The following is a 12,737-nucleotide window of genomic DNA, read 5'->3' as shown; positions in this document are numbered from 1 at the left end:
TGCCGCTGCCGAGCTGGAGTACTGGTAAAGATTTCGCGTACTGAACAAGACCTTGACAGAATCATGACTGGGTAACTGCGTCACAGAATGTTGACTTGGCTCCTGGGGATAGTACTCACGAGTACCAGTACTGCCTGCACGACAGCCTTTGTCGCTCGTCTAAAAAGGCGTGGAATAAGCCGGCAGGTCTGAGGTAGAATCCAACAGTAGGGTACATATCATGTAGAGCGGCACTACCGTTACGTAACTGTATGATCGCCCGCTCGGATTGTCCCAATGCCGCTTTCTCAGATTCTCAGCATCGATGAGATATTGTTTCCACACCTGGGTGCGCTAGATAACCAGGACCGACCCGTCGACCGAAAGGCAACCTAATTCAGCACCGGTGAGTAGATGTCGTAGAGTGCACATGCTGCATATTGTAGAAAGAAGGCGTTGAGTGACGTCGCCACGTGATAAACACCTTGCTACCCGATGGCTACCAGCCCTTGTGACGCTGTCTGAACGATGATATGTAGATCAGTCAGAAAGAGATGTCCGTTGAAGGGACAATTACACAAAGCGTACTCTTGACAGCACGGATCATACGACCCGAGCATTATCACGGAGCTCACAAGCGTTCATTTCATACGTAGATGCAGAGTCTGCATATTGTCGCTCTGGGTAGCCTGAAAGAATTCAGCATCGTCGACCCTCAAAATGCACGGCTCACGTCACTCGGATCGAGAACCTAGTACACACCTTAGCGTTAATTATCTTGATTGTGTTACGCGGGTTATTGACGAACACGATAGTGGTTATGAGGTTCCGTGCAGAGTGTGAGATTCCAACATACAAATCCAATCTAGGGTCAAGACTGACGACAGCTCTATAGAGGCCGCGCCACCACAGCAAATAAACCGAAGTCCATAGACAGTCGAGCCACGGACGATCCTTCACGTTGCCATTGTCGTCGTATGTCCACAATAGCAAGGGCCTACGCGCTGACGACGAACGACAAACTGCCTTCGTTCCACTGAGTTGCTACGTCAACGCGTGGCGAGAGAGTATGAGACATACGTATCGACTCATCAGATGCTTGGTTGGCCCCCCCGGCAGGATGTCCTTTCATGCGACTGCATCCTTGGGACGCGTAGATATGTTCCTCTGTGGTGGGTGGATACCCTCCCCCGAGACAGTTGTTCGTGAATTCAGCTTTGGAAGCAGCCCTGTGTGAACGTGTTACGTCCCGCAGGTTCAGATTCACAATTGACAAAGCAAATTGCAGCTTGCCGAAGTGCGGCATGCCACCTGTCTGACTCGGGAAGTTGGGTTGAGCACCTGTGGTAGGGCCGGTATAGCGCTGTAATCGTTCCAGGCAGTGAGGTTCTCTATGATGTCCGGTTCTCTGTGGGCGTCGTTCATCATTGTTCGTAGAACCAGTAGTCAGCCGCAAGTATCGACTTATAAACAACTGCTCATCAAGAGGACGTGTAAAGAGCTGGAAGGTCGTACTCACCTTCTCACCATACGTTTCGTGAGATTCGCCAAGTTGCCATGTCTTATCTGCGCCATGCCCAGTCCGGCTACGTACTATGCATCCACCGTAAAGACGCTGATGTTGGTCTCCAGCATATAGTGCTTTGGGGGCAGGAAAGTGAAATGATTCAAGGCGGAGGCGGAGAAATCAAGATCCAGCGCAGAAGAAGAGTAAGTGGGTCAATCGGCCAGCCACCGTTCCTCTGTTGGGCATGAGCAGCGGTCGTACAGACACTCGAGTACTTATGTCTTCTCATCAGCGGCCACTGGCTCCGCCCTTCAGTCTACTGCTCGCAGTAGACTGAAGTTTGTATCGAGGGGCACAACGTCGTGTTCTAATGGGCGGGGAGCGACGGGCAGGGCAAGGGCAGGGTGGCGCGGGCGGGTGGCGGAGACGACGCCGGGCATGGACGCGAGGGTGGCGGGAAGGGCGACTTGCGCGGAGTGGGCGGCGGGAGATGAGAGTAGGCGTGGCGAGGAAGACGAGCAAGACGGCGGCGGGGTGGCGGCGGGGGGTTAGAACGCCCACCAGCGACGCGCACGGAACAAGACCATGGGTCAATATCAGAATTCAGCATCCAGGATAAATAACTACAACGACAGTTCTACCAAAAACGTCTCAACCAATGTCCCTGCACTGCTCGGTACTACTCGGCACGTCTACCTACTCCACGATCTCTACCACAATTGCAGCAACCCGAGCAGGAGTCGCGGCCCCAACCTCGTCCTCAATCGTGTGAACCATCTATCACCTTATGGCTACTTCTTGCACCCCTTCGTAATCCTCGTCACCGAATAGCGGATCGTCTTGAGGTGACCCCCTCCCCTTCCGCATCTACATCCACGAGGGAGCCAACCGCATAGAGAGCTTCCTCATCATTGGTCGTAGCACGAAGAAGAGAGTCTTCAACAGGTCCGGGAGAACGTCTAAACCGTATCGAGACTGAAACATCAGTCGGCAGTGTACGATTGACATCAGCATCGGCCACTTCGCGCAGATCCAAGAATAGGCGAGAGAGGAGGATAGTCGTCAAGCTTCACAGCATGTCAGTCATTCTTTTTGCAGCGCCAAAACCGGCCAGCTTACACGTTCACAAATTGAATTATGTTATTGCTGGTGGCGATGACAACATTCTGCAAACGAGGTCACTATATTGCACGCCGACATACGCAGGCACCATTGATGCAACCACTCACCCTGTTACTCCATATCGATGACAGCGCGATACCAGCATTCATCCCTTGCTCGCTAGAGCAAGGCTCTCTCGTCTGTAATTGTTGCCGGGCGCTTGAACACTTGTTTGTGGCTGTTGTCAATGTCACATGCGTGAGCAGCAATACATGAGCAGGCACATCGACACCAAATATTCAGAGAGTCAGACAGTTTCACAGTCATGGAGGGTTTTGTTGTGGAGAACAACTACAGGTAAATGAGTACATGATGTATGACCATGCAAAATGAACGAGAATTATTCACTTCGCGACACCGGCGGGCAGCGGTGGTGGCAGTTACCTTGTAAGGTAATACTCGCAAGCGCCCGTTAAATGCGGCTGCTACTGCGACCTGCATGCCCGGAACTGTGCACGGGGCATGATTTTCTAAGCAAAATGAAGTGATTCAGGAGCATTCTATAGCACTCAACGTACTTTATGCCAATTTTCAGTCGCCTCACAGAAGCCTTGCCGGGTACAACGCAGTGTCTGCCTTCTTGCATTAGCCTGCGAATACAAGTGCGGCGGCACTCTTAGTACGCGTCTGTACGATACTTATTCCGCTTCTCCATCGAGGGCCGATATAAGTTATGGAGGTTAGTCGAGCTGCCTTATTCATACCGGAACATGCTCATATCATTGTGCTTATTTCGACTCGCGCACCCGACCTCTCCATATCATGAACTCTGTCTTGCACTCAGTGTGTACAATAGCAGTTTGTACGATAGCAGAAGTCCTCGATCTTTGTACAGTAGTCTACGTTCAGAAGCCTAGGCTTGCCTTTCAAATACTACAGTATTTGTCGATGTCCCCTTCCAAAGACCTGCGCGAGCAAGGTAGCGCCGCCCCTCTTGGCGGCATTTCGAGTGACGAAAAGCGCGCTGGAATGGATGTCACATGAGTCTCGCGTGTACGGCGCGGGCTTCCCAACTTGCCAGAAGTGTGCAGTCCCTGGAAGCGGCATATTAGCCTCAGGTAGCACATTTGATCACTGCACATAGTGCACGAACCTCCGCGTAGCAATGTGGTTGAAAGCGATGGCTTTTCGCCTAGCATCTCACGGAGCCCAACCGTCCGCCCGCTGTTTCTCCATATGAAAAACAAAGCACATCCATCGGCGATGGTCATAGATATTCGTGTAACAATTTCCACTGCAGCAACAATCAATTGATATGTTTGGTCAGTCGCTGTTCGACTCCACTACAAAATTTGACTCGCATCTGAAAGGGGTGGGACGTGATGAGTTATTTCTATCACAGGTCCGTGAAATGCATGTGACACTTGCATATTGTGCACAGCTACAGGGGTCCTCGAGGTTAAATCATAGCCTTGTTCCGGCTGTGAGGCGATGACGAACCAGGTAGTTGCATTATACTATGTTCAATCGGCACGATCAGATAACACTTGCGTAACAAACAACGAACGTACGATGTTGATGCCCACAGGTATCAGCCACCAAAGAAAAACGAATGCTGGCGCATAGATATCACTGCCTCTTCCATGGACGGCATACACTCGCATCGCGGTAATGACTGGAAAACTGGTGAGTTCGTGCGTGTGGACGCAGCTACGAGACTAAGATACGCACATCCCCAAATCAGATAGAGGAGAGAGGCCGTAACATTCGTCATGACTACCACCGCCCATAAGCTGTCCCATCCCACTCAGACGAAAGAAATTGTGTTACGAATATCCACACTGACCTCTGCAATAGATAGGCATGCTTGTTACTGGTAGAGCGTAGAGGGGCAAATGATGCTCGTTGGCTCACCTGAAGCGATATCGCTGCAGGCGGGCAAACATTCAACAGCAAGTTCCCAAAGATGAGCATGTGCATTGATGTGTAAAGCACAGGTATTGTGATACCGGTCCTCTTTCGGCGCCATATCAAGTCGATCTCCGACCCAAAGGTCAGCATGCGATCGTAGACATAAAGGGCTACAGAGGAGCGAATGAGTGAAAGTCGCGGTTGTGTCATTTCCGCATCTGGTACCGACTGAAAGCTGATGTCACAATCATATCACCAATCCTACGAGCAAACATCAGCGACGACTACAGGACAAGAGCCACAATCAACGCGACCGATGAAAGACACTCACTCATCGTAGCGGGCCAACTCCACACTAAACTCGCTCGCCATCAAGAATGATTCTTTATATTTGAGGTGTCGCGGATGTCCTTGGGTAAGGAACAGGCCGGCGAAGTACAAGATGGCGATCCTCGCCAAGAATGGCCCTCTTTTAACGGCTCCCGCGCGCTACTTACACAGCACTCATGGTCATTGCAATTCCCAGCAGAAGAACAGTACGAACATCGCCAGTTGAGGCAGCACATACCATTCCGCGACAGGCAGCTCAACGCGCGAACGCGAGAATACCGCAGATCTGACATCTGCCAGAGGCACTGACTCCGGTGGCCTACCAGGCCACATTCAAAATACAGCATGGTTTGATGAAGACCACTGCATGATCCACTCCGGTCATGTATGCTAATATATACGGGGAGTTGTTTGCGAATTAGTACGAGTCTCAGCGATGCAACTGTCAGCCCACCTTTCATAGTGATGATCCAGTAGTACGCCGCGCACCCTACTATGGACATACGTTGTCTTCGCTGGGACCTTCGGACCCGGTGTGATCGTCCACCACATCATGAGCCCCTGTGCCGAATTCGTCGCAACTCTGTGTTGAACTCATCGGAAATGGTGAGCATGTCATGAAGCGAGCTATTCAGCAAGAAACCATCACCGGAAACTTCAGAACTCCACGAACCTGGGGAGATTCGGGGGTACGTCGCTGGGCGTACTTGCGCTTGTTGCGCCACAGATTGCAAGTATTGACTCGGATACGTACTTACTACACCGACGCTCTAAATCTCCGCTGCTGTGCTACATCAGGGATTCAGCTCTTGTGGCGAAATCAGGAACTCATCTTAAAATAACAACGCTAAGATCAGAAGGAGAATGGCAGTTTGCGGGCAAAAGGGAGGAACGTACCTATACCAACCAGTGCGGCCTGCAGCGACACCGCAATGCAGTCGTAGAACTGGAAGTCTTGAACACCCACGCGCATGCGCGCTATCAAACCGTCCCGCCAGGGTCATCGCGAATTCCTGATAAGCAAGACGCTACTCATTGCTGTAACTAATAGTACACCGCGGGAAGGACCGCGCACGAGCCGAGCTAAGGGATACACATATACACCAGGAGCAAGCCGACAGAGGAAGCGCAGAGGCGGGGCGACGGTCCGCCTCCGCGCCAGGAAGACACTACGAGAACAAGAAGCCGGACAGCAGTACACGTAAGAGGCATAGAAGACATCACATCACAGCGTAGTCAATCGCGCGCGAGACGATACGAGAGCGCGAGGGGCGAGCGGGGCGTACACACAGCAGAGAGGCAAAGGCAAACGGGCACAAGTACACATACACAGCGGCGGGCGCTCGACGGGATCGGCGCGCCCCAGAGTCCGAACGGAAGCAAACACGACGAGCAGCAGACACAGACACGGGGGCGTGCGAAGCGATCCTATCCAAGCAGCGTTTCATCCTCAACCACACACGGAACTCTCACCTACGACTCGCGGCCCTCGCCGACCTCCTCCGCACGCGCTTCCCCGCCCTCGAGGCTCGCCGGCGCCTGTGCCCCAGCGGGCGGCGCGTACCCGTAGTGCGGCCATGGTGGGGGCGTGTACGTTGCGTACCCGTGGGGCTGCGGGTAGTACGAAGGGTATCCGGCCGATTCGGGCGGAGGGTAGCTTTGGTACGCGTACTGCGCGTTTGGCGGCGTCGGCGGGTGTGGCGAGCTCGTCGTGGGCGGAGGGAGGGTGGGGTATGGGCTGGGCGAAGGATACACAGGGGGTGGGTGGTAGCCCGACTGGACGTAGTACCCGTATGTAGGGTAGTGTGGCGCAGGCTGCGTCGGTGCGGCGGGTCGGCGACGGGGTATGGTACTGCTGCTTGTGGCGTCGGTTGCGCGACGTCGGATGAGGGAGAAGTCGGTTCCACCGGAGAGGAGCCAGGGTTAGACGCGGAGCTCTTCTTGCGCCGCTTGTTGGAGGTGCTGCCGTCGTAGGGGCCGTAGCGCTGCTTGCCGCGCTTGGAAGAATCGCTGCTGTCCGGGTAGATTGGCATGCCCGAGAGCGGCGCGGGTAAGAGCGTCGGCGAGGACTCGCTGTCGTCAGCGTCGCCGCGGTAGCGCGGGACGCCGTCAACGCCGACCTCGACTTTGGGCGGGTTGCGGAAATGTGTCTTGTCTAGGTACTCTGGGGAAATGTCGAGCGAGGCGAGTTCAGGCAGGGACGACGGCGAGCGCAGGCGGCCCTTCTCGACATCCTCGATCTTGTAGTAGGATATGAGGTGCTGGGCGACGCCACCGATAGTCAGGGAGAAAGTCTTGAGGATATTCAATACGGGAGACCGTTTCGGTGAGATAACGGATGACGCACCTTCTTCATCATCCACCTGGCTTGAACTTGTAGCTGTTCGTGAGGCTGCCTACAAGGCTGCGCTCGCGCTGGCGGTCGACGCCCGTCAGACGGTGTGCCTCACTCTTTGGCCTGCTCAGCGACTGCCCCTCGCCCTTCGCGTCCACTTCTTCTTGCTGCTCAACACGGGCGCTCCTATGCCCTGCACCGCGCTTCTCCGTCTCGCGGTAGAGTAGGAAATTGCCCAATATACGACTCGGGCTCCAGAAGAACCCGTCCGTCCATCGCTTGATGCCGCTCTCGTCCTCGTCGAAGACGAAGACAGAGCCCGAGGTGATCATCTTGCGCTCGGAATCGACGAGGCGTCGGGTGACGCGAGGAATCATACCGCGCCGCGCCGCTTCGAGGATGAGCAGCGCGTCACCTGTCGTCTCGATGAAGCCCGTCCACGGCGGGTCTGTCCAGTTGTTGGACCCGCTGCCGCTGGTAGGGGACTGCTGGGAGTCGTGGGACATGGCGGCGAGACTGTGGAGCCCATGGCGAGGACGGCGGGGACAGCGACGTCGGCGAGAGGACGTGCGCGGCGATGACGGACATTGCGATGGTCAGCAAAATCGCATATAAAGTTCAAAAACAAAGTTGACTGACCGCGCGCGAGATCTCGTCGGGGTGGGAGGAGACAAAGAAGGTTCGCTCCCCGCCCCCGCGCACGCCACAAGCAGCCCGTGGGAACTTTGCTCCTTTCGACCAGGCGACGACCAGCGACCAGCGAAGCACGACAGAGCCACGGCGGGCCCTTCTCGGCGACTGAGCCCTCGGATCCACCCTGAGCCCCTTGCGTCCGTGCGAGGGCGATCGCGTCCAACACCTATCTTTGCGCGATGTGGCCAACGCCCGGGTGCCGAATTTGGTCGAGTTTGGAGCCCGTATCATCCGCCTGACTCTCGCCCGCCCACCCTCTATGTACGTTCTTTCCCCGTCGTGGGCCTTCGCTGTGAAATCCAGGATGCCGTCTGTGTCTTCTGGCAATGCATCACGCCGTTGGAACCGTCGCGGCTCGCTATCCACGCCCCCGGCGACGCGCCACACGAATAAAGTTCCGCCCATCTCCGTCTCGAGCATCGCGGACGCCCGCTCCTGGCCGGTGATTGGCTGGCGCGATATGTGCCGCATCCATGTTCCTCGCAGGGGCCGTCTGCGGCGAGCCTGCGCCCTTCTATCGCCCGAACGTGTTCCTAGACCCGCGGCAGCCCAGCGTCTCGATAGCACCAGCCTCACCGTGGGCCTTGCTCGAAGGTAGGGAAGGCAGGTCCCCCCAGTGTGGATCGCGCTGACAGACGTCGCCCTCGACAGCATCCGGGGCCGCATTTCCTATGTCTGTCTTCGAGACTCCTCACTTGCCGCGGGCTGCACTCTCACGCGGCACTGCGGCCAGGCCCTGTGAGCCGCGCACCTGCACACAGGGTGTCCTCATTTCTCTCTACGGACTCTTCGACACCATAGCCAGCCCGATGGATCATCCGATTGGGAAGCACGACGCAAGACATCCGTACGTCAGTGTGGTCCTATCCTCGTTTCGAAATATCAAGGGTCCGTCCCTGGCATGGAAGGCCCACTCGTCTTCGCGATGCAATCACAGCCTCGCTGACAGTCGCTGCCAATACTCCTCATCGTTGAGCCACTGACGAGCTGCCACTATACCGTGGTCACGCTCAACGGCGACATTGACGTGCAACGTACACACCATGGCATCGAGTCGTCATCTGTGCGCTGCCACGCGGTTCAAACCCTGAGGTCTGAGGGCCGGCGACCGAGGGTTCCCAGCAGGGTAAGTAGGCGCAGATGCGCGCGCGTTCGACCTGTAAGTCGTCACCCAATAGGGTCTGGACCAGAACACCTTCTGACATCTCGAAGCAGACGGAACTGAACGAAAGCGGAGCGGACACGAAGGTCAACCTCTGACCTATGACGCTCTGTCTGTGTTCACGCCGGAAGCAGTTTCATATCGGTGCGGTCCTGTGTGAACTCCCATGGTCTCCCTGCCCTCTACTAGCCGTACACCCGGCGTTGTCTCTCCCCGGAGGTTCTCCAGGTCAAGTGTGTACTCCGTCGGTGTGTACGGCCTTCATGCAAACGGATACTAACATGCAAGCAGTCGTGAGCTGCGTACGTATCGAGGACGTTGTCGTCTATATGTACTCATCATTGCCCCTGAGCTAGAGCGAGCGTTCATCATGCCATCGTGTCATGGGCGCGCGGAAGCACTGCGGGGAGTGTTACCACGGCCACATTGTTCTTCGCGCCAGTGAGCGCGGTCACGGTTGTGCGCTCGAACGATCCAAAGCGCATGCGCTCGACAGACCTAGGTCCAGCCGTTGTGATAGATGTCGTGATGGTACAAGCTTGGGGGCGTATGCATGTACAGCGTACGGCTGCATCTATCGTTGTATCGGTCCCTCGCTTAGACCGCCGCTCGATATCCAAAAAAATGGATTCAACTTACTCTTATCGCACCTATACTCTCAATAGGTCACCAGTGGCTACACGACATGCTGAAGGTGTGTCGTGGGCAGAACATGCTCGTAGTAGAGCTAAGCATGCACGACTTACGTGATCAGAGTTACAGGAAACACCAGAAACGTATAACAACAAATTATCCTGCGCTGTAGCATACATCATCGGCCTCCCCTGCGGCCACTTTTGGACTCTGTGCGTGCGTAGCCAACCAGGACCGAATATGCCAAGATACACTATTGCGCGTACCATGATCCGGGACTCTATTTATCTTGTACCCATAAAGCACCGACGGTTTCGCAACCATCGTGTCCACGACCTGCGCACTGTTCTTCAAGGACAGTGATATTAACATTCAGTATTTCGCCAACGGTGAACGTGTTAGTCAGATTGGACAGAACTTGTGCGCTGAGGCGGCCTGACAACCAAACTGCGTAGTGTACCTGGGATTGCAAGATATCGTGTTGCAAGAGAACCGTTGTTGCAGGCCTACATATGTATGGCCACCGATAATTGCCAGGCCCCAAGCTCTCAAGCTCAAGGCCTCATGTCAAGGCTTCATGCATGTAGGGTCATTAATTGCCTCTATTGCCAGTGTGACGGAGTGAAAAAAAAGCTTGACAGTAAGGCTAATACTGTAGAATTTAATTCAATCCGGCGCGGGTTGTGACGTGTGACGGCCGCGCCGCCTGAAGACGGCGCGGCGCGGGCGATGGTGACGTGTGACGCATGCGCGCAGACGGTGCGGCGGCGCGTCAATGCGCTCAAAACATCACCAAAATGCGTGCTGGAGACCGCCGCCGGAGGCGGCGAAAAATATATGCATTTGTCACGACCGGCGGGGCCCTCAGTGACCTGTGACAAGGGCCGTTTTCCGGTGCGGCGAGGGGCCTTGTGACGTGTGACCGCCGGATTGAATTAAATTCTACAGTATTTTGTCGTCTGCCATCGATACTTGAGTCGGCTTTGAGGGAAAGCTAAGGACTAGAGGGTGAAATAATCTCTTTCACTTCTACCTCACGTTGACTTTCCACGAAATGGCGGTCAAAACATATATCACGTGCGCGGTCTGGACTTTGGCAGACGACGGGCCACAGCGCTAGCGATGCGAGCACCAGGCTACTTACACTCACACTGCAATGATACTAGCTTGAGCTCTGGATCGTCCGTACTGGTTCTACGCGGAGTACATGCAGGCTTTTGGGCATCGAACTCGGAACATCTCGCCTGAAAAGCGACGCTGGAGGCTCGCTCAGTTGCTGTGACGCTCAATCCAGCGTCGTTCAAGTAAGCCTACTAACGTACTGGTGTCATCAAGGTATCATGGTACGATGTCGATGTCTTATCCTAAGCCCAGGAATCCGAGTCGCCGACCCTGAATGGGGAACTTTGCGTGGTCAACTGGAGGTCGAAGTACGACAGCAATTGCTTCCTAGTCTCTCGTAGGCAGACGACAAGTACGACCTCTTTGACGGCGAAGAGGATAGTCGTATACTCCATACCTCCCCGAATCGCTCGTATGGTTCCATGTCAAAACCCTAGTATTCGCATGTATGTGACGTCCTGTGAGTCCCATCATACGAACATCTTATACGGTCTGTCTGGTCATCAACTTCCCCTCTGCCTAGTCCCATGAGATGTCTGTTGATCTGCAGGCACAACCCCACAGAAAGTTTGCGCTCTCATTTTGGATGCAAACTCTTATGTTGGGTGCACGCTCTCATATTGGACGCACACACTGACTGCGACGTGTTAGCGAGGTCGCGGTGATATCGCGGACGACGGATACTAGGGTTCCCCTTCCCACACTGGTACTGGTTGGTCTAGGCATCCTCGGTGTCCCTGGGACGTAGGGAATCTCCTTGTCAGTTCTGTCGATCAATCGTAGTCCAGCGCGCTTTGTCCTCTCGAGGCGATGTATGTTATTGTAAGCGACTTGTACATTGCCTGCGCGGAGTTACTCACCCCGTCTCAAAGATGTAGTCCATTGTATAATATGATTATACTCACGAATGGCTTGTGTCGATCATGATGCGAATTGTGGACCACACCCAAGGTACAGCGTGCCGGCATGTCCAGGTACGCCGTCTTCACCCCGACGTTCAGACACCTAGGGACAGGAGACATGTGGCGTAAAATCTATATTCCCGATGTCTGCAGAGGCTCGGAACATAGTAGGTTGACTCCGTTGGCTGTTGTACAGGCACTGACTGATTGCGAAGTCACCTTTAGCGCAATCTGCGTAGGGTCATCTCACAGCAAGGTTCCCCGTCTGGAAACGCGGTCAGATGTTTCGCGTCAAGACTCAAAGTGACAACACTGAAAGCTGAATGGCGCGTCGCGAGTATCGATTGTGATCCATGGACAAGCCAGGTACGAATGCATCTGTTGGCCCCGATTCAGGACAACAAGACTTTTCTTCCCCTTATAGTTAGTATGGCGTGAACTTGCTTCCCTGGCAGTGTCAGCTGGCAAAATAACAGCGGTACTTTGGTGGTACTGAATGTGCGGTCCCAGAAAGGCGAGACGCAATCACTGCACCAATGCCCAACTCCGGTTGATCCACTTCTCCGGAGCCGCATAATGGACTTACACTTCGGAGCGCGCGATGTCGAGGAAACGGTACCTGGACGCGCGGTTTCAACCTCGATCGACATGAAGCTTTCGTGTACGTCAGCGCATCTGTTCAAACTGAACCACTTGACTGAGCTCGAAGCTCTTCCAATTATCCAGCGTCGGTGCCAATAATAATCCCCTTTTGTGCGGGACAACCACACTGATCATGCAGTCAGACCTCCGAGTCGGAGCATTAATCCGCGAAGACGTCCGAGTGTCGCGGCGTGCCATCTGTACAATGCCTCTGAGTCTCAGATCACCGGAGATAGCGCTGTTTCCTGCAGCGTCAAGGACACTCTTGGCCCGGTCCTTTGGCCAACAGGAAGGTGAACTACGACCGCGCCCGATGTGAGTCCGTGATAGATCGTGGCTGCTCGCTTGATCCGCCCTACACTATTCAATAGAGTTCGTAGTCGCTCAGACGGTCATGTCTATCATTACATGTGTACTGGT

The 12,737-nt window shown here is 54.7% G+C and overlaps 4 protein-coding genes across 4 annotated transcripts; 1 reads left to right on the top strand and 3 right to left on the bottom strand.

Moving 5' to 3' along the window:
* Positions 1 to 358: 358 nt before the first annotated feature.
* B0H18DRAFT_284821 (uncharacterized protein) lies at positions 359 to 1,705 on the bottom strand. Its single transcript, XM_048037411.1, has 5 exons — positions 1,507 to 1,705; positions 1,060 to 1,387; positions 742 to 1,001; positions 568 to 668; positions 359 to 500 (listed from the first exon to the last, which is right to left on the bottom strand). Exons 1-4 carry the CDS (start codon positions 1,552 to 1,554, stop codon positions 621 to 623), a joined length of 684 nt encoding a protein of 227 aa, XP_047894329.1. The 5' UTR covers positions 1,555 to 1,705; the 3' UTR covers positions 359 to 500; positions 568 to 620.
* Positions 1,706 to 3,928: 2,223 nt separating this feature from the next.
* B0H18DRAFT_1003309 (uncharacterized protein) lies at positions 3,929 to 4,750 on the bottom strand (the record flags this gene model as incomplete). The annotated part of the gene is made up of 5 exons (XM_048028420.1): positions 3,929 to 3,950; positions 4,016 to 4,262; positions 4,319 to 4,382; positions 4,502 to 4,668; positions 4,728 to 4,750. Coding segments are annotated over 4 exons (406 nt in total), but the record flags the coding sequence as incomplete, so codon positions are not given.
* Positions 4,751 to 6,710: 1,960 nt separating this feature from the next.
* B0H18DRAFT_1003308 (gluconate transport inducer 1/Pac2) lies at positions 6,711 to 7,820 on the bottom strand. Its single transcript, XM_048028419.1, has one exon. The coding sequence runs from the start codon at positions 7,667 to 7,669 to the stop codon at positions 7,184 to 7,186; it is 486 nt and encodes a 161-aa protein (XP_047894327.1). The 5' UTR covers positions 7,670 to 7,820; the 3' UTR covers positions 6,711 to 7,183.
* Positions 7,821 to 8,951: 1,131 nt separating this feature from the next.
* On the top strand, positions 8,952 to 10,253 carry B0H18DRAFT_284649 (uncharacterized protein). The gene is made up of 5 exons (XM_048037410.1): positions 8,952 to 9,015; positions 9,072 to 9,270; positions 9,371 to 9,712; positions 9,773 to 10,048; positions 10,107 to 10,253. The coding sequence occupies exons 2-4, from the start codon at positions 9,120 to 9,122 to the stop codon at positions 10,012 to 10,014; spliced, it is 735 nt and encodes a 244-aa protein (XP_047894326.1). The 5' UTR covers positions 8,952 to 9,015; positions 9,072 to 9,119; the 3' UTR covers positions 10,015 to 10,048; positions 10,107 to 10,253.
* Positions 10,254 to 12,737: the final 2,484 nt, after the last annotated feature.

The sequence above is a fragment of the Fomitopsis serialis genome, assembly GCF_022376445.1.
Source record: "Fomitopsis serialis strain Sig1Antser10 chromosome Unknown B0H18scaffold_27, whole genome shotgun sequence".
NCBI classification, from domain to species: domain Eukaryota; kingdom Fungi; phylum Basidiomycota; class Agaricomycetes; order Polyporales; family Fomitopsidaceae; genus Fomitopsis; species Fomitopsis serialis.
Note: the sequence above shows the minus strand (reverse complement) of the source record. Positions and strands in the feature narration are given on the sequence as shown.